The 21,928-nt window shown below is 39.3% G+C and overlaps 2 protein-coding genes across 2 annotated transcripts in view; one reads left to right on the top strand and one right to left on the bottom strand.

Annotated features, from left to right (window-relative positions):
- nme7 (NME/NM23 family member 7) overlaps nt 1-8,262 on the top strand; it is a 63,100-nt gene extending 54,838 nt beyond the window's left edge. The window contains exons 11-12 of the mRNA NM_203572.1: nt 7,316-7,423; nt 8,017-8,262. Of these exons, the coding sequence (NP_988903.1) occupies nt 7,316-7,423; nt 8,017-8,049 (141 nt within the window). The 3' untranslated portion in view covers nt 8,050-8,262. The remainder of the gene's footprint in view (nt 1-7,315; nt 7,424-8,016) is intronic.
- atp1b1 (ATPase Na+/K+ transporting subunit beta 1) lies at nt 8,082-21,581 on the bottom strand (the record flags this gene model as incomplete). Its single annotated transcript, NM_001016488.2, is given in 6 exon segments — nt 8,082-9,476; nt 10,800-10,880; nt 12,185-12,369; nt 14,088-14,240; nt 18,264-18,392; nt 21,232-21,581. Coding segments are annotated over 6 exon segments (915 nt in total). The 3' UTR covers nt 8,082-9,209.
- Between the last annotated feature and the right edge of the window lie 347 nt (nt 21,582-21,928).

The following is a 21,928-nucleotide window of genomic DNA, read 5'->3' as shown; positions in this document are numbered from 1 at the left end:
ACCTGGGGCTTAAGGTGGCCATACACCAATTCGGCAGCTTATCGGCCAGTGTATGGGCACAGGCCTGCCTGACCGACATCTGGCTTGAAATCGGGCAGATCTTAATCAGGCAGGTTAGAATTTCGTCGTATCAGGGACTGCATTGCCTTGTTGATGAGGTCACCGAACCGATGGGTGCCTTTACCTGGCGATCTAATTTGATCTTTTGGCCCTAGGGCCAAATGTAGACTAGATTGCAAAATTGAATTATATTAATTTCACTCCTGCCAACTGTAACAAGTCTTCACTGTCTTGTGCAGCGTCGGCCTGGTCCGACCCTGGTCTTGTGCTTCAATTGTGGCCTGTCAAGCCCAGTACTTATTTGGGCTGGAGTAGTAAGACCTAATTTACTTATTACTGAAACTGAAACTTATTATTAACAAACGTGTTCCTTAGTGTTCCGCCACCCCTCAAAAAAATAAAATTCTTTGATGCTGTCAATAGAATAGGAAGTATTTCTATATAAACTATAGCAAAAAAGGGAGCAAGTTGTGATCACTACTAAATTTTAAACCATTAGGCGGGGGTGCAGTGAGTCTGTGACCACAAAATTCATACAGAGAGATCCCCTGCACTCACCCATTATCAATATATAGGACATTAAGACATTCTGTGCACTAAGCTATCAAAATATGCCCTCCCCTTTAAACAAAACAGGGATTGTTTGTCCATATAATGCAATATAGTCAATCTGGCTTAATGTCCTATATACAGTATATTGATAATGGGTGTGTGCAGAGGACCTGTTGTTTTTGTCAATAGAAATGTTTACATAGGCAGTACCTGGGAACAATGTTCAATATTGTGTAAGGTGGAGAAATAGGTTTCCTTTGCATGCTGGCAGTCATGTATTGTTTTCTGGAAACAGCAGTATATGCTCAGGATAAAAAACAATGGGGCTCATTTACTACTTTGTTCCTAATTAGAGCACTGGCCCAGGTAAAAAACTTAGAGATTGAATTCACCGGGAGGAGCATAACATACTGGTAGGCCCTAGTGAATTGAGCTTACCTTGTCCCTTAAACTGCAGTGCAACCCGTCTATTTCAGATATGACCTGATGCCACAGTGATTACTGCAAAGATTCTGGAGTTCACAGTGAATACTTCTGTCCCTTATTATATTCACACATTATTTGAAGTAGATGAAGGGCTTTGAAGTTTAAAGTACGAGGTATCATGTCACCTTGCCCCACAAACTCCTATGATAAGAGTTTGAGACAGAGGCCTCCTCTTCCTACCCACTACATACAACCCTGTTGATGATTGTGGATTTTCTCAATTTCCACAGCCTCATTTTGATCTAGTCTTTCTATATGTGAACTAAAGAAAAGCACCTGATCTATTTATATGGATTGCACAAGAACTTAGCTGTGTGTGTGCTTATTAGTGCCAAAAGGCAGGGGGTTCTAAGAGTTCCAATGGTAACATCTTAAGATCTTACGTGTATGAGTTACTGAGAGATATCGAAACTCTGTGTCCCTTCAACTGGTTTCTAAGTACGCATGTAAGCTGGAATGATAGTAGATAAAAGAAAATGTACTGTACCTCATGACTTCCTTTGTAAATTATTTATTAACCACTGCTGAATGAAAGTTAAGTTTCCTGATTAAAACAGACCCTTTTCTCCTTATAATGGCAGTCCTTCACTGCATAAAATATGTGAAACTGCAGGTAGTATCTACAAGCAAAGACAAGATATTTAAACAAACTATGGGAAGCTCTAAAACAAGAGTGCTGCTGTTCTCCCATCTCACGGGACTTTGTTACAAGGGCTGCTTAAATATCATGTGGTTTGTGAAATTATCACTTACATTCAACACTGGTTGAATGTGGTCAGCTAGTTGTCAGTAGGAAGCAATTTCCTGTAGTCTGATTACCACTAGAATACAAGTCTTATAAGAAAGCCTTAAGGTTTCATTACTATCAAATAATTATTTTAAGTGTATTAAGACATGTCTTCTGAAGTCTTTCAGTGCCAGCTGATTTTCCATAAACTGATTGAATAAACTGGTGAATTAGTCAGTTTTAAGCATGTAGCTCTTATCAGTTTTTTTTTTCAGTAGGAAACCGCAATGAAATAAAGTATATCATATTTTTCAGGCACAATTTGAACAAATCTTGTCAACATTCTTGAGTGAATTTTTGATTTTACTGACACAATAATATAAAACTTTAAGTAGCCCTGAAGCTACAATAATAGCAAATATGCATTTTTATACCATTTTATTGTCCAGGAGATACCCCAAAGTGTTTTGTACCATATTGTAGAGTGCTTAGGTGTATGCAGATTTCCTGGAAAAATTGAGGTAGAAACAAAAATTTTAAATTTCTGAATAGACCCATACAGCAAACGCAACATAGCCTTTTCATGGAGTTCCAATAGTCCACACTGTGATTGGCCCTTACAAGGGCAATTACAGACAGGGTGTTTTGTTGCCCACAATTAGTCTTGATGGTGAGAGACAAAATGACCCTTGTTTTCTCATCCCAGTCTGTAGCCAAGATTAATTGCAGGCGACAAAACTTCCCGTCTGTCATTGCCCTTAGGAGTATGCAAAAAAATTCACATAACTGTTCCTAAAGTACAATCACACAGTGACTGATCCCTCAGCAGGTTTTCCAGTAATTGGGGATTGAGTTTAAAGCTGAGTATCATTTAATACAATTCATTGTAACCAAAAAGGCTTACCCAGAACACTACTGCAGGTCATTATTCCTTACTTTACTACACTTGGTAATGCCAAGCACAGCAGAAAAATAATATGAATGTAGAGAGTAGCATCAGCCATTACTACGTTACCTGCATTATTATTGATATATAGCAATTTAGTGCTGGCTGGAGATGGCCTCTGTGATGGTGTGGGGCAAGAGCAGTGTCTATGGGGGTCCAACTTAAAGGAGAAGGAAAGGTAAAAACTAAGTAAGCTTTATCAGAAAGGTCAATGTAAATACAGCCATAAGCACGCTATCAAAAGAAACAATTTTTTTTGTCTCCTTTTTTGTAAACATGATGTTTAGGTGTTTGACTTTCTCTCAGAAAAATCCTTAATTCCCTGGGCCAGAGTCTGCCCCCCCCCCCTCTCCTGCTCCCCCTCCCTCAAGAATGCTAAGAACTCCCTTTCCCCTCCCTTTGAGCTATAACAGCTACACTGCAAGCAGGAAGCTACTTAAAATGGCAGCTGCTGTCTTAAGCAAACAGAGAAAGCTTCTAGAGCTGTTTACTCAGGTATGGTAATGGTTTCTGCAGAATAAATATATTGTTCTAGGTGGCACTAATGTGGCAAATCTATTGGCAGTAAAATGTCAAAATGATTTTCCTTCTCCTTTAAGGTATAATTAATGTGAGATTTGGGGCAAATACTTAAGTTTTTGGAACTATAGCTGAATTACTGATACAGCTGCATTTTCATATATATCTGTAAACTTGTTTTTATCAGAGCCTTAACCAACAGGAGGGCTTATGAAAAGAGTCTGAAACCCTCTATATCTCCATGCTCATCCTCTATATAAGGATCAGGATGGAAAGTCTCCAACTGTAGTAGGTCAGATTCCAATTACAATATGCCTAGGGTTTATTTTCCCCCAATAGATGGTAAAGAATGAGGAGCGTAGGACTTTCCTTATGAATGGGATCAGCCAAATAGCTTGACACAGCTAAGGCATATTATTATCATTATCCTTTTATTTATATGCAGTATATAGCACCAATATATACTTGTATTTATATATAGCATTGACATGTTTATGCAGAGATTGCTCATCATTCTCATCAGTCCGTGCCCCCAGTGGAGCTTGCAATCTAAGGTCCCTATGGCTCTCATAAAAGGGGCAGTTTCATCCGGGGCCAATTAACCTGCTTGTTTGTTTTTTTATGGTAAACAATATAATTAGCAGGATTTGGTTATGGCTATTAGATAGTAGTGTTTTATCGAGGCTAGTGAAAATACTTTAAGCAAGGACAGAAATATACCTTTCTCTCATATAAGTAAATGTTAAATTGGATGTTCTTAGCATTTAAGAGAAACCTTCACCGTTTACTATGACTATAACAGAAAATATTCTCTCATTAATAAGGTATATATGAAGAACTTTGAAGCAAGTTAAATCTATAAAAATAATATATTTATAAATATATAAAATAATTAGTCACTAATAAAATGAAAATGTAGTGCCTAAGAAAACATCCCAACAATTCATTTACCCTATATTATAGGTTATTTAAATAGATAAGGACAAAACACAGAATTCAGAGTCAGACACCTTATGTATCCATAATCATGGGAACTGAAAACCAGAATACAAAGACTTACAAAAATGAATGTGTGGTTTTAACAATCAGAACAGCTTTAAACCTAGTTAATGAATCAGAGATTAACCCAATGGAATGTTGAACACGTTGAATGAAAAATCCTGTGCCAAAAATCAGCGCATGCTGTAGAATTTCTAAAGATGGCCACATACAGGCAGATCTGCTGATATGGCAAGGTTGCCAGATGAGCAGATCTGTACCCTATTTGGCCACCCATATTCTGGACCAAATCAGACTGATGGAGTCGTTGACCCTGTGGCAGTGGGGCTGATTGAGACCCCATTAAATGAGGGACACATCAGTGTATGGATGTGCTCTTTATCTGATCTGATTTGCCAAGCTGTCGTCATGCAGGCTCATTGGTGGGACCCATACATGGGCAGATAACCTACTGCCTTTGACTGAAGGGACTGAATCTGCATTTTAAATCTGCCCATATATGGCCACCTTTACGCTGGGATAATAGGAGTTTGTTTAATCCCACACTGCCTCCCTGTCCTTGGTGGGATAATGGTCACTGTAAGATTAGCTCCTCCCTACTGCTGTGCCTGAGGCACAGGGAAAACACAATAAGGTGGGGAAATGTGATAATTGATCTCTTTCTCCCAACCAAGCTGTGAATCCTGCATATTTAAAGGAATGGCAGACAACTTGTGGCGCTGGGAACCAGAGCGATTAATTGGGGGCATTGGAATGAGCCTGGAGCGAGGAGGAGGGTTTCACTCTCCTTTAACTCCAGAAATTTACACCATTATTTTTCACCACCTGAAACTTGAAAAATAAAAGTGATGTAAAAAGTTGTGCAAAAAGTGATACAACTTTACACTTAGGGGCAGATTCATCAAAGTACGAGTTCGAATCCCGAAATGGGTAAAATTCGGTTTAGATACGATAATTTCAAATGATTGGAAATGTCACGATAATGCTTACGAAAAAATCGTATTAGTCATGATAATATTGTATTGGTGACCCCAAAGTCACAAAATTTTCGTATCTGAACGATCGTAAACGGTGGGAAAACCTTTCCGACTTTGATCCTTCTGTGGATGATTTTGGAAGTCTCCCATAGGACTCAATGGCACTCTGCAGCTCCAACCTGGCCCAAGGAAAGTCTCCCATAGGGCTCAATGGCACTCTGCAGCTCCAACCTGGCCCAAGGAAAGTCTCCCATAGGGCTCAATGGCACTCTGCAGCTCCAACCCGGCCCAAGGAAAGTCTCCCATAGGACTCAATGGCACTCTGCAGCTCCAACCCGGCCCAAGGAAAGTCTCCCATAGGGCTCAATGGCACTGTGCAGCTCCAACCTGGCCCAAGGAAAGTCACGATACTGAAGCTTGAATGAATCCGGAACTTTCATACTCATCGCGACAAATACGATTTTGTCGCACAAATTGTTGCAAAGTACAAAAAGTTGTGCCGAAAACGAAAAAGTCACAAAAAATGTTTTTTTTTATTCAGAAGCGATCGTACTTTGATAAATGGGCCCCTTTATGTTTAAATATTACCGCATTTTACACTAGGATTTTATGCTCATCTTCACATTCATTGCACAACTTTATAGATGCAATTTTATATGACAGAGAATTGTGTCAGGTTATTTATTTAATAGATGTAGCCATATTTATAGTGCATGATCTCATCAGTTGAACATACAGGGCCATATTTATATATAGGCACCCGAGGGCCCATTCCTAAGGCAGCAGCTTAGGGGGGCTGCACTCAAGTGCCTATATGATACAATAAATTTAAGAAAAAAATATCCCCAGCCACCAGATACTTCCTGTCTAAATCTGGTGCAGCTGGGGGGGGTAACTGGCCCATTTTTAGCACATCACAGGCAGAAGTGAAGTCATGCAACCACGTGCATGTGTAGCTCACAAGCAGGGGCTGTGCTTAGGCCTGTGAATACATATATGTGCATTTGCTGTTCAACATGTACACATGTACATAGACAGTTTTGATTGTCTTGATTCCATCAAGGAGAACTGTGGCTAGGTGGAATGGCCTATCCTTGTTGGCAACCAGTAGTAGTGTAAGAGATGCATCAAATGTCTCACTTTTAGATTTCTCAAATACTGACCCTCCATAGAAGAATTGACTAAACTGCATCTAAACTGTAATTTACATATTCTAATTTGAGTAAAATTTGGACTAAAATGCCATTTGGGCAAAAATAAGCTCTCTTTTGTTGTGCCCATGCACCCTACAGAAATGTTAAAAACACCAGAAATATATGGCAGCATCATGCTCACAGTAAAGCTACCCTGGGCCAGAGGAGGAGCACTGACCCAGGTTTACTTTCAAACACTTGCTTCGTCATCACAGACATAGAACAGCTCCCCCAGCTTCAGTATGCAGAGTATTAGAGTATTTGCTATCTGAAATGTGTGTTTAACTCCAGGATGGGCAGCTACAAACTAGATGCATATATACAAAGCCAATAATACATTGCTATCCCACAATAAAGGCATTGGGCTACTCTGGCTTTTCCATTGGTTAGCAAGAAAAATGTATGGTGCACTCAGGAAAGTCTTTCTGAAAAGAAATGTCTTGCAAGCTTACAGTACAGGTCACTTCTTTAGGGAAATGTTCATAGAAAATTTCACCTCAAAAACTTTCCATTGGCCATTAAAAGTACGTTTTTTTCTACTCCTAAAATAATAATATAAATCTGTGTATCTGGATTACTTGGTAACATCATCTACAGTGAAAAGGTATATTGACAAGGTGACCCACCAAAAAGTATTTTAGCCCACTTCACATCGCATTACTAAAATAACTGTATATATTTGTACAGGTGCACTTTTTTAACTTTAATAAAAATGTGTGGATTTCCTTGTCTTATAAATATCCAGTTTCAACCATCATAGCTAATTTCGAAAAATGTAATTCATGTCTTCTTAAGCTGAATGGTATATATCAATAAATTCCTACAATGCAGGTTTTTTTTTTATTTATCTAAACAGGAAATAGCTCGCCATTTGCGTCCTAAAACACTTCGTGCTCGCTTTGGAAAAAACAAAATTAAGAATGCTGTTCATTGTACTGACTTACCAGAAGATGCGCCATTAGAGGTGAGATATAGACTAGTCTTAATGTAGAAGATACTCTTATGCCTAGTGTGGCATACTTCCCAAGTTCTGTAGTTTCAAATCAGCAAGGCAACTCCTCAGTTCACCCAGCTGTGTCTGTGTGCAACTCTGCTACACACCCTGTCGAAGAGGCCTTTTTTAGTAGAGTTGCCCCACCTTTAGAAACTAAGAACGGGCAGTTAGAGGATGTGGTTTGGGGCATCTACAGCTATGTGGGTCTACTTCTTGACTTGGCTTTCATCAGCATCAGCTACATTTACTTATTATATTTGAATGTATTTTGCTACCAACTGCTTTTCATGACAATTTTGTAAGAACACCAAACTAATGGTATCTGTATGCAGAACTACTGTTCTTTTCTCAACAAAAATCATGTTACAAACCCCACCCCACCCCACCCCCAATGTAAACCTAAAGCTGCCCATTTCTGTACCCATAAGATGATATGAAATCGAAGTACATACATGGCTAGATGTTCTTTTTCCCTTATTACTTTTCATTTTTTTTTGTGACTGAACTGTAATAATGGATTTTATTTGATTTAAACCTATAACAAGACAATACTTCACTCACAGGTGCAATATTTTTTCAAGATTCTGGATAGCTGAATTGAAAAACAGAAGAATCCAAAACACCAAACTTTGTTTATTGTTTTATTGTCTCATGTTTAACTTGACTGAAGTTCCAACAAGAGCACAGGACTCCTGGCAATTATTACAGATGTATGAACAATGTGTGCACAGTAGACATTTAAATACATCCTATGGGATACTGCATTGCCATGAACGTTGTTTTAAAATAAAGATTTATTTTTCAACAGGTTACTTTGGTTTGTTTCATACATTTTCTTTTTCTTGAAGAAAAATAAAAATTGTACAACTGCATAAATATAAAATTCTTCCACCATGAAAATGGTTAAAACATTTGTAAAGACAAAGCACCAAACTGTGATGCTTTCAGAAAAAACAAAAAAACAAAAACATAAAATAAAAATATTTATATATATATAACTCAAAAACCATTAGCCCTATTTCTGACAAAAAGTGACAGTCGGACCCGGGGCTTCACACACCTTCATAATGGGCTTAAGCATTTAAAGGGGAAAGTTTCTATAAAAAGCATTAAATAAAAAGCACCGCACAACCCATCACCTCTTGCATTTCAGTGAAACTAAGAAGAGAAAGACAAAAACAGAAGCTCTTTTACAGATAAAACAAATCAATGCCTTATTTAAAGGACTTGTGGAGTGCTATTAAATATTATTGGTTGGCCACCACTTCCGTTTAAATTAAAAAAAGAAAAAACAAAACAAGAAAAGTAGCAATAAAATTACCATGCCAGTTTTATCCCCATTACAGACTATTTACACCTTGGACTACAAACTTGCTCACAAAGCAGAAACAAAACAAAACATGGCTTGGCCGAGACTGTAGAATCTGCACTTATCCTACTGTACAAACACACTAAAATAAAAAAAAGAAAAGCAGCTATAGTTTGTGGCCAGAAACACTGCTTTTACTACATTTTGATGATGGAATAACAATTTACAGCAAAATGGGCATTTCCCAAGGTTCAAGTCATTGAATTGGATCATTTACCATAGAATAAATACTTCTTTCTATTGCTACACCTTGATTTTTACATTCTAACCTAGTAGAAGCGGGAAGCTAGTGTAAAGCATATATATTTAGTGTAGGTCCCATACATGACAGTTTGTTCAAGACTAGAAGTTTTTTGGGGGGGAGATTTATGCAGGTCGTGCTTGAGATCAGCTACTCTTTATATCAAATTTGATATCAAAACGTCCCTGAAAGCGGTCTTTATCATGATAGTCTATATTTTCACCATAGGCCTTGCACTCTATACGGATTTCTGTATTAAATGTTAAATTGGTAAATTGCACTGCAATAAGAGGCTGGAGATATTCAGGCTGCAACAGTTTTCCATAGTATGGATAGTAGTTCAGTGGAAATCCTGCAAATCCACCCATTCCATAATATTTCACCTCCCGAATGTTAGGTATGTCTTCATCTCTCTGAAATAAAAAAAAAATGTGTCTGTGAATAACTGAATAAGGCCAGGGTAGTACACAAGCTTGTGTTGGTGCCCATTGTATTGAGTAGGTCATAGCATGAGTGTTGGGCTTTGCTTTATCTACATTTTTGTAATATTGCTGTGATTTTCAGTATTAGGTGTACTAAATATGGAAAGGCAATAAACCCTAAGGAGACATGTAATCCCGAAGTTTTCCTACCATTTATATAAATTGGGCCCCCACCCAAACAGCATAATTTGTACTGCATATACAGTATCCCCTACATTTGCCAGCAACATCACATATTTCTAAAACAAATAGCCCCTATACACAGTGGCCATTTTCCCTCTGACACATCAGAGCTAGAGCACAGTTTCCATGGGAACCAGCAATGCCATCTCTTTATTGGTGGCTAGACTAAAGGGGGCATGTTTAGTAATCAGAGCTGGTAAGATTCATGCCTTGGCTTGGAAGTGAGCATGCCTAAAAGCCAACAGTAAATTCCCAAGGGAGGGGGTCCGAGTGGGTTAGAGGAGGAGAAGGAATCCTAAGTGATTAAGGGGATGCTGCAGCCTTACTATTAACCTTTGAAAAACAGGAGTGGCAGGTATTTCAAGATTTCAAAGAGGCCATTCACAGATTAATTTTTGTGTGGGGTTTACATGTCCTTTAAGAATGGCTTGTATTATTGTTCAAGCTTCTGTCTCAACTACCAAGTACCTTGACCCTAAGCAGACTTTGCCTACTCATGTACTTAACAGGCCGCCCAGTGTTGTGCTCCTATGCATATGCCCACATTGGTACATGCTCGTCCACCATATGCAATGTCTAGGGGAGGAGACAGGGAGTAAAACTATATTCATAGGGCCACTGTACCTTGGAATCAATACAGGGTTGAGTATATACTTTAATGTATTTTTTTTACCCTGTTCTTAAAAATCATGCATCTTATTCAGCATATATAAATGTAAGTTCTATAAATAAGCTCTTTGATGGCAATGGAGGTAGTCATTCCTACTGCAGTATGGCCTTCTGAGCCTTCTTTGGCTTAGTTCATATGTCATTAATGAAAGTGGCCTTCCAAGTATTCAATGCAGCAACATACTGTATTGCACCAGTTCGGCTTGCTGGGAGCTCTATATTGCTACTCTGTATTATAGATTTGTTTTACATACAAGCTAGGAGAAACTGTAAGCCTGGGGACCACCTTTATACAACTGTTTATAACACAGCTTTTTACATTGTTTTAGCAAAATGACCCCAAGACTGTAGGAGTTTATCCTTGTATGTTTATACTTTCATGGAAGGAAGGAGTTGTCTTACCTTGCCCTGACAGTGGATAGGGATGACGTATGGGTTGTAGTTCGCTGTCATTTCTGGTGGAAGACTGTTATTCTGTGGAGGCTACAAAATAAAAGCAAAGAATAATGTCACTGGCAGAAAAGCGCTGTTTGAATCAATCACTGTTTTGCTTTCATATGCAGAGCCTTATAATAGTATTCCCGATCTGCGACTTCAACATATTTTTTACTTTGTATTTATATTGCAAAGATAGAGTTACTTATCAGCATTAAACTGAAGCTGAAAATGCTTGTTGCAGAAGTAAAGAATGAATGATTAAAGTATCTCTTAAATTGGAGTGGCATTGCACTGTTGCAGTTTAACAGAATGCTATGGTTTTCAGCTGTTTGGCCTCTGCATCTGCATTCTGCTCTCAGAATTTACAGCAACTGATAGGCTTAATTACACATAAATAAGAAATCTGTACCAATGGGCTTATATAGAAGCAAAAAGACAGCTACCTAAAAAGAACCTTCTCAAAGCAGATCTGGAGTTTCCTACATTAACAGGAGAATGATCCATTTAGCATTTAGGGAAAAGGGGGAGATCCCTTAATATTTATATCAGAGATTATAATGATCATGGATTAAGAGGATAAACTAATTCAGAACTCCCATTGATTACAATTCAGTTGAATTAGTGCAGCCCTTCTAGCTGTGTGTGTGATTTTTTTGTATGATTGCAATATACAGAATATATTTACATCCTTTTTTAAGGAAAAAATAACTCCCACAAACACATTACTAACTTTGGAATCTTACAAAAGATAAAATTGTGCAGAGACTGCACTGGGCAAAGCTCCATTTAATGATTTAGCACTCTAAGCAACTGCACGGTACATTCAGTCCTGCAATAGCAGCAGCTGTTTTGGGTGCACCACAGTCTAAAAATGCAGCCACAGCTCTATTAAATTCACAGTTTCAGCATCAGATTTTTTTTTTTAGCAGTTTTATTTCTATAAATTGAGATTCAGGCTTAACATTTAGGGCAGATTTATCAAAGTGTGAAATTAGAGCTCACTTAAAAAAAAAAAAACACTCCCCTACTTTCTATTCCTTCCTATGAGATTTTTACAAGCGTATTTAGAAAATGATGAACTTTCAACCACTGACAAATGCGCTACTAAAAATCCAATAGGAATTAAAAGAAAGTGAGTTGTTTCTGTAGTCTGCACTAATTTCACAATTTGATATATCTGCCCCTTAAAATTGTATCAATTGGATTCTAAATCAGGGGCATTATACTTGTGGTCTCCGGGTGTTGTAACCCAAATTCTCAGCTAGCTATTGGCTCAAAGTTAATATTTATAGTTTAAAGCTACAAATCTCTGAATGGAAGACAAGCAAATGAATAAATATATTACTAACCACTGGCTTAAATGCCACAATTCGGTTGAGCTTCACGATGACGCATGGCTTGCCCTCTGCAAATCCAAATGTTTGATCATCTATGCCAGAGCAGTTCTGCAACCATTGACGTCTGAACACACAGGATTTTTTCTGTCCCCCATCCTTGTTAAGACCCCCCCTCTCACGGTACTGCCCAGGCATAGCTGAAATAAAGTAATCATTAACAAAACTGCACCAGTTATACACATGGACAATACTTGTATATTTCTCTGTCTGCACTGTATTCTTTTAAAGGCAATAACATGCTTCTAATGATCCACTATACAATAGTCATAATGTTGTGTTAAGAATATGGTTGGATTTCCTTTCTTAAGCTCATTTACTGGTTTTTAATACAGAGCTAAGGCTGTTGCTGATCAGATCCCAACAGTGACTGGTTTCACCCTTATTGGGGCTAATTAGCGTAGGGCAGGCTTTCCTGATCAGCATATGTAGAGCCAGGGAAGTGGATCCAGAAGAAAGGCATTTTAAACAAGTAGCCCCACCTAGCAGGAGAGCTTAAGCCTGTAAGGCATTCTATCAAAATGACAATTTCTGGGCCAAAAACGTTGTTTCTTTCCCAGGATTCCTTCTGCTTTGCAGGCTAATACACAAACATTCTTGTGTATTATATTGACGCTTCCAACTTCTGCCCGGTGTGATCTTAGCCATTTACAGCAGAAAGACAAACACTTGGGGTAAGAAAAGCAGTTCCCTGTTTTTTCTTTACTGATTATTTACAAATAAATTTCAGTAGTTTGACACATTTTAATATTATCATTACATATACACACCAGTGGGTATAAAACAACTTTAAAAAAAAAAATGGGTATTTGATTTTTCTTATGTGTGTTATCTACTAATATATAGTATTAAAATTGGTGAATATACTACTAACAACAAACTACTTCTACTTGTACAAACTGATGATGCAATGCTTTATTTCATTATGTATACAGAATGTATAATTTAAAACCACTGCAACTTATTGCTGTAAACCTTTTTTTTTTCTATTATTTTTCTTTTTTATTCACCAATAAAAAAATGTTAAGGGAAAAAAAAAATGGGATTTTTTAAAATGGGAAGTTATTCCCATTTAATTTGTGTAACTAAACTTGTAACAGCTATTGTCTGGCTGGACACAAGCTAACTTATCACCTGTTTAGCCTATTATGTTATAATCACCAGAAGTGCTGTCTCCTAGTAACCCTTGCAAAACAATGATGTCACTTGGGGACTGGCCAGCTAACAGGACCAGAAACAGGATTCTTCGTAGAACAAATAATTTTTGTTTTTTCCATAAAATGTCCAAATATATAAAACTGCCAACACAGGTATGACCCTGTACTTAGCACTTGACAGAAGGAAAAACTGTTCCTTGAATTGGGCTGTCCCCCTTTAAATTAAGTTTTAGTATGATGTAGATTTAGTATTATAAGCCACCTTACAACTGGTCTGTATTTTTTTTATTCTTTGTGGTTTTAGAATTAGGTTCATTTTTGCTCTGAAGCTCCCCAGTTTCGTATTTTAATGGATATCTGGTTGCTAGTGTCCCACTTACTGTAGTAACCAGAAAGCGGTTTGAATGACAGGCTGAAACATAATTAGGAGAAGGACTCAACATAAAGATAAGTGAATAAACTAAAATCCAAGGACTGATCTGGTTTTGACTTAACCTTTTTTCGTGGTTGCTGAGGTCAGTTAGCGCGGCTATCATAGAATATCTTACAGGCAAAATTAAAGGCTAATGGTTAAAAAAAAACCATGAACAAAATATCTTCAAAAGACCAACTGCAATCTGACTCAGAATAAACTTTCCTTGTATTTTAGACATTATACGGTAAACATAATATAAATAGGGACAAATGACGAGGAAACTTACTGCCACAATCTTCAAACTTATCGGATACTTGGTTCTCGTTGCTGTACTTCGAAATAAACTTTTCCATGCTTTGCACGTAATCATTGTAGCTGTCAGGATCGTTTGGTGAAAAGTTGATTTCAGTTTTGACGGCTTTGGGTACTTGTGTCAGTCCTTAATAGAAAGGATAAAAATATGAAAGGTTTTGTTGCACGCAGCCTGTCCATTGTATTCTTTACTTTAAAAATATAGAACTTCAAAATGAATACTTTACATTATATGACAGTATAAATTTGCAGTTTCTTTGTTACTTTGAGCGATTGCACTGGTTCATTTTAGCAGCTATGTTAGTAAATAAGACCCTGCAAATAGAAAATGCAATCGGCCAAATGGCAGACCTCCAAGGCATAGCTATGCTTATCTGCCTACCCAAAGACTTCCAGTTTGGCCAGTGATAAGCAACATGCAAGGTTTGTAGGACTTCACATTTGGCCCCTGGCCACTTATCATAATACAAGTAAAAAATGGCACCGTACTATTAAAAAATAAAGACCCACTCTTCAATTGAAAGCCCAAGCAAGTCTGTCCATTAGATATTAAATATAAGCCCCTCTATTAATGTCTGCTTTTTTGCACATTACATGTGCAGCATGCTGTATCGGTAATAGTGAATAAGGCATGAAAATGACATGAAAATATTCTTAGTATTATAGTCAAATCCAGCCATGTAAATTATTTTACATTATCTTTGAGAATACAAAAATTTTAGTATGAGCCAGAAAGCCAGTGCAGGCAGCAGACACAGCAGAAGTTTCCTTGGTTGCAGCCGAGCTCAAGGGGCCCCTGGGATGCCTTTTGTGCATCACTTATCTAAGTAAGTTTGTATCAGAACATTACAGTTGCACTATGCTATCCCTGCATTCAACAGCAAACATAACATGGAGGTATGTAAAAAGCACTTTGTATTGTCTTGATTATTTGTGAATATGTATTTGTCCTTTACATTTTAAAGAAAGATGATTAGCATTAGATGTGCTATTATGGTACAAGTCAGATGTACAAGTCAATTCCCAGCAGCATTTTATTCTATTGATTGGCTGCCATTTGCACTTTCTACATCTCATTAGTCCTTGACATTTTTACTGGAACATAACTGATGGCAGCAGGCGCTAATTTTATATAGAATTCACCTAAACTGTGCATGATTTGACAACTAAAATGAGAAAAAAGCATGAAATTATAAGGGTAGGGTGTATGTGCCAGAGTCTGCCATAGGCAAAATATTTCTCATGTTTTTCAATGAGAAGCAAAGACAGCCACTCAGGCAGGGAGAGCATTTTGGCTGCCATATTCCTGTCCAAAAGCACAGTGTAAGTCAAAACACCAAGGGTGCCATATGCCAGCGAGAATCATATAAAAAAAAACTTGCTTAGTGATTATCCCTCAGTACTTGGCTGAAATGTGCAAGGTTGCATTTTCAGGCAAGAATCACGAGACAACTGCGTTTGCTGTGATTCTCACTGGGGCACTGGAAGACAGTTGACACTGCATTTTTAGCAAGTAAAATTGGCTGTTGGAAAAAATGCTCAAAATAGGCCTGTGTGCTTTGCACAGGTCAATTCTAATAAAGTGATTTTGTTGGCACTTGAGCTCAGTGACACTCTAGGGGCTCAGTCGGGGCTCAGAGCAGTTCAAGCAGCGACACTCCCCAAGCTCTCTTGGTGGGACAAGACCCCAGCAAGATGACTGCTAGTATTTATAACATCTGATTTGCACCTTCTTGTAACAGCAGGCACTAGATGTAATGTTCTGACCTCTATATTTTTGTTTTCAGGGAACTGAGGATTGATTAGTTCACTGACTGGTAGAAAGCTGCGCAGATTTAGAGACCTGCTTTGCACATAATATAACCCCTTGTCACAAGCACCATTTCTGCTGTCATGCGACATTGTAATCTGACAATCTAGACACTTAATATCAAATAGTGAACACAGATAATGCCCTAAAAATACAAATGCAGTGGAATAACCCTATGGATGGTTTTATCATAACTTTCCTATTACAGATGGTGGCACCAAGGAGTGGCTCTGGCTTCTAAATAATTTCAGGTTTAGCAAGGCCCAAAAATTGTGGACCAAATGTGCGTCAGTGTGAATTGCAAGAATATCATCTTTAATAAAAAAGCAGAAAAAAGGACATTGTGGGTAATGCATCAAGGTAGTGTGGGTTAAGAGTTAAATACTGGTCATGGATACTCCTAGAACCACCTGTAACATTGTGATTTTGGGTGGGTTGCAGGCAATTGCAGAGAATGAGGGATATTACTTTGGATATGATTACATTATAATAAGTTCAATCACACAGCTAGCTCCAGAGTGAGAGCCAGATCGGAATTTGGATCAAAGAAAAAGGAGGTAAGTGACGTGCTTCCACCAACACACACAGCTTGCTTAATTGTGTTAACTGTCGCCATTACATAAACTGTCACACGGTGCAATCATAACATAAGTGAAGGAAGGGGGCAAAATCCTTTTCCTGTACTTCCTCTTCATTGTACTCATGAGCCAGCCTACACCCAGGTTCCCTTTCTGACTTGTATGTATTAAAATCTTCTGAGATTAAAAAAAAAATAATATGTGGAGATGAGATGGCTATCTTCTAGATATATAGCTTTCCTACTACCTGGATAATATTTGTTAAGCCGCAGGCAAGAGAAATGCTGCTTTTGTGGATAAATCTCTCATAAAGGGCATGTGACTAATGACTACACAGGAAGACTTGTCATGTGCCTTAACGAAACCAAAGGGAAACAAATACCTTAAGCGCTTGGCCCTGTGTAACATGAAGTATGATGAGGAATTGATCCTGTATTTACTTTGTTACTGGGGCAGGAGGTATAACTTATACTGGCTTCAAACAGAATCATCCAAATTCTAACTGTACAACTGCACAATGTATTTGTTTTACTGTTCATTATCCCAAACAGACCAACTAATATCAAAGTATTCAAATACCTAACTGCCAGTTTTATCATGTCTAATGGCAATGGCAATTTCAGCAAAAAATTATAAACATGATATACCAATACATTGGATTTGCTGGGGGTCTTCAGAAAAACGAAATCACGTTTTATAGATAATCACTATGTGCTTAATAGCAATGCAGGCAAAGATGTGAAATGGAAAGCGTAAGACTCTAGCTTTTAATTTAGGATTATTCACTAATTGGCTTAACAATATGAAATAAGGGTAAACCAATTATTATGATACAAAAAGCTGCTTAAATGGTCATGGGAATGATTGTAACTGTAATCGCCAGAGTAATTAAAGCATGCACGGTCAAATGTGGCCAGAATTAAACTAGCATATTGCTTAAACAGTTAATTATTAGCAATGCCAGGAATCCAAGGTCATCCGTATAGTGTAGAAGTAGAGGAGATAATTCCTCACACTGTATGTCAGTAGAGAGAACAAAAAAATTATACACTATGCAAAAAACACCCCTACTTCCTTTTTTGGTATCCGAGCCTCAGCGCTGTGTGTGTTACATTCAGATAAGAGGTTAATGCTTAAACTACAGAATGGCATACAATGCTAGGGAGCAGGGTCAGATATAACAGAACCTTCTATTTAAAGCTTTCATAACTTTACAGACTAGATAGCAGAAAAGGCCACTCAGCAGAGATAGTACTGGGTTTATTAACATTTAACTAATAACGAAGTTAAAGTGAACAAATAGGAACTTTCACACTGACTGTACTGTAACTGATTTGTCAAACCAGTTCACACCCACGAGGTTGGAATTTTCCACTAGCTTGTAACAACTGTTAAAGATACAGGCAACAAGTAAAGTAAATTATTATTGGTATGCAGTACTTGGCTAGTAACTTCACCTTTAGGCCACACAAAAACAAACAAAAATGACCTAATCAAAAGGGCTACAATGTACCAGTGCAGTTATTCATAGCAACCAATCAGTGTGCATTTGCTAACATTCATCTGTCAAAACTAATTGTGGATTGGGACTTGCAGTTCAACAAATGCTGGAGGTTCACAGATGAGTTACATATTATCACCCCCCTCTCCCCTCCCCGCTCTTTTTAGATTGGGGCCCCAGCCTGCTTTTAGGGACTGGGGCCATGGCATCGTAAAGAAGACTAATTCAGATACATTACTACCCACCACAAACAAACAGTACCTGGAGGTGCAACACGATCTTGATACTTTGGTTCATATTCACTGATGGTTAACAGGAGTACTTGAATGGTCCCAATAAATATGCCAGCAAGGCACCCATAGAAGATGAGATAGAACAGAAGAATTTTAACTGGAAAAAAAAAACCAATATACATATTAGGGACTTCACTGTCACAATCATAAAATTGGACATAAACATATATAATGGGTGAGGGTTACTAGGGCTAAAGTTCTAAACTGCATACAAAAATGTAATTATCCGGCTACAAGGTACTTAACATAATCCCCATTGTAGCTGTTTATTGCCACCAGTCATGGGACATGAGCCTAAGCATTATGTGCAGGAGGGAACAAGGCATGCTGATAGTTAATGCTGGTATCTAGGCAGCGCTAGGAAAGTGTCAGTGACGTCAGGGAGATTTGGAAATTTTTTCCACAGCTCCACCATAGGAGAAAAGAGGCAGCGCTGCTCTTAAGCAAACATGTGGCTGACTTCACCCTAGGCCGCAGTCTAGAGCCTATTCCAGCACCTCTTGGTACAGGCTGTCTGGCTACACAGACCTAGTCTTATCTCTCATCTGAGCTCTAGCAAGTGTCAGGTAATGCTCCGTTCCTTTGCACTGCTGCCACAATGCTACATTAACAAGTTGAGGCCAGGTAACATCTAGGGACTCACAGGTAACTAGTAGTGTGTTAGACTAGACCCTTTTGGCTGTAGTGGGTTTAGCTTCAGGTAGATTTTTTATATATATATATATATATATTACACACATTTAAAAGTGAGTCATTATGGTGTCTTGTTCAGCAAAGAAGACCAACTGCATCAGATATAACTGAATAAAGAAGACATCCTTGTGTTCAGGGGCAAATTTTAATTAGTGTTTCTATAACAACACATACATTATACATAGAGAGTGAATCAGAGACTGGTGGCAGACTGGGGAATCACATGATCTGTAGTGTCCCTTTGAGGCCTAACTCCAGTTACAAATGGTTGCTAGGATACGACCTTCCCAGGATCTGCTCAGTCGTACTTTCTTTTCTGTCCAGCTATGTGATTATGTCCTATGTATTATCAAAGCATGAAAAGAGCAATGTGTGTTTCCCATACGTAGATCATGTATCTGAATTACCTCACTGAACAGTAGATACACAGCCCATGTCAGGAAGCAGTCACCTTGCCTAACCTTGAGCAGTGATGCAGTTTTTAACTCGTTTATCTCCTCACACCCTCATCCAGACCCCCCAGCCATACATTTTCCAGGCAGGTCTGGATTCCAACTGCCAATCTGTGGGCTTGTGACAGTTTCAACCCCGAACAGAACCATCCAGAGATGCTTCAGACCTCCCCAGGCAAGCTAAGACTGGCAGTAACAGTTCATGGGTTTGTCCTTCAGAACAAAATAATGATGGAGAAATATTCTGTAGAACTTCTGTAGCTATCTGGGTCTTTTACAATAACATGACCCTAATGATATTCATACCAGCCTTCCCAGGTATAGCTTGAATGTGATTAACTTTTAATCACTTTGGCATTAAAAAGAGGCTTTGCGGTCCTTGCCTTATGTATACACTGCATTCCTTCTCACATTATTAACTGTGCCACTTTCCTGGTGAAGGTGCTGCCATATAGATTGCTACAAATATTACTAAAAGTTCTCCAAAACTGTTTTGCAGTAAAGTTATAAGTATTACATTACATTACATTACATTAACATTTATTCATAAAGCGCCAACATATCCCGTAGCGCTGTACAATAAGTGGGTTACATACATTGGACATACAGAGTAACATATAAAGCAATCAATAACCGATACAAGAGGTGAAGAGAGCCCTGCCCAAAAGAGCTTACAATCTACAAGGAGAAAGGGTTGAGACACAAGGTGTGGGAATGGGCATGACCAGAGTTGTGAGTAAGTAAGCCCTTTACACAATACGGACTGTGCCCCTGCCATGTGTAGCCCAAGGGGTACCACTGGCAGAGAAATGTCCCCATCCTTCCCTTCCCCCATGATAGCAGCAGCCTGTGCGTATTTTCCATTGCTAGAGAACAACTGCATTGGGCCACCCCCCTCTCCCTGTTCGTGGTGTAGTGGGTGACGATGACACACAGGGCTTTCCCCTCCCTCTCCCCTCAGCTCTTATAGATTGGCTACATCGGTGTCCTTCAAAATGACCTTTTTCCGAGAGAAAAGACCAAATTACGCAGAACGAGAAAAGGATGTAACTGGAGCCGAGTTTTAGGAAAAGGATACAAAGTACCTACTTATAGTAACAGTGTCACCCGAGCCGGGCATTCATTAGCGGCATTTCACTCAAGTTGCCGTTCTGCCACCCTCGAACCGCAGGCTTGCCTGCATACACCCCCAGCCGCTACTGACTACAACTCCCACCATCCCCCGCAGCCCAAGGGAGGTCGAGTACTACAGTTTCACTTAGTCTAAAGAACCCTATAGTACCAGAGCAACACATCTTATTGGCAGGGGGGCACGTCCATGTAACCATGTCCATCAGTTCCAACTATGATTCCTGCCTGGGGAGCAGCCATATACACAGCAACATCATATCCACATAGGTACCCGGCCACATCCCACCTGTAGCACAACTAGCAACTAAGCAGTGCCCCTTAGTACAGACCCACATATCCCATTATACCAACCAACGGTGCCCATATACAGACCAGATGTGCCCCTCTATACAGACCAACATATCCCATTATACCAACCAACAGTACCCATCTATACAGACCAGATGTGCCCCTCTATACAGAATATACAGACCAACATATCCCATTATACCAGCCAAAAGTACCCATCTATACAAAGCAGTTGTACCCTTCTATAGGAGCATACACCTTACACAGCAGCACGTCCCAGTGCCAGTTTAGCGAGTGCCACCCTGCCCGAGCACACACATAGCACAAGCCTCCATCAGCCCAGAGGGCGGCGGGCACATGTCAGATACTCACACCAGCTGCCACCTGTTCTGCCAAGAAATTCCTTCTTATCGGGATTCCAGATAAATTTCCTCCAGCCGCCGTCGGTTTCCTTGGCTTTGTCCCTGGCCATATTGTCCTACTTCAGTTAAGGGTTCTGTGTTATTTTGCGGTACCGGCTATTGAGATGTCACTGGGCGCTGATGGGAAGCGTGACTGGGCTGCTTCTTCTTCCTTGTCCCTACAATTCTCCTGTTATCTAACAATGGGACTGGCTGGCCACTGTCACGCTGGTTACTGTATGCGGGTATGGGAAAGCCGATCGGCAGCGGGTTCGGATGTTTTTAGTGAACCAGCGCTCCCGGTAAGATCGCGGCAGAAACTTAAACCGGCGAGATCCAACCTAGCCTCTACCTCTGTATTTATCTACCTTCTTTCCTCAGTAGGCTCCGCCCCCAGGCCGGTGCAGCCAATGACAGGTTGAGAACATGCAACGGGGGAAAGGAAGGAGGGGCAAGTTGTGCAGGGAAGCGGCAGTTTCAAGGACGAGCTGGTTCTTCACAGAATTGAGCTTTGGATCCGTAAATCGCCCCGCCCCTCAGGCAAGGTACTGTATTGTAGTGTAGCCTTCAGCTAATGTGGGGGCAAGGTACAGCTGCTCAAGCCTCAATCAGGAACATGTAAAGGGGCACCTTGGCCTCTTCCTAATATGCGTCCTATTAAACACAGC

This window comes from Xenopus tropicalis, chromosome 2 (genome assembly GCF_000004195.4).
Source record: "Xenopus tropicalis strain Nigerian chromosome 2, UCB_Xtro_10.0, whole genome shotgun sequence".
Taxonomy (NCBI): Eukaryota; Metazoa; Chordata; class Amphibia; order Anura; family Pipidae; genus Xenopus; species Xenopus tropicalis.
This window is presented reverse-complemented; position numbering and strand designations above follow the sequence as displayed.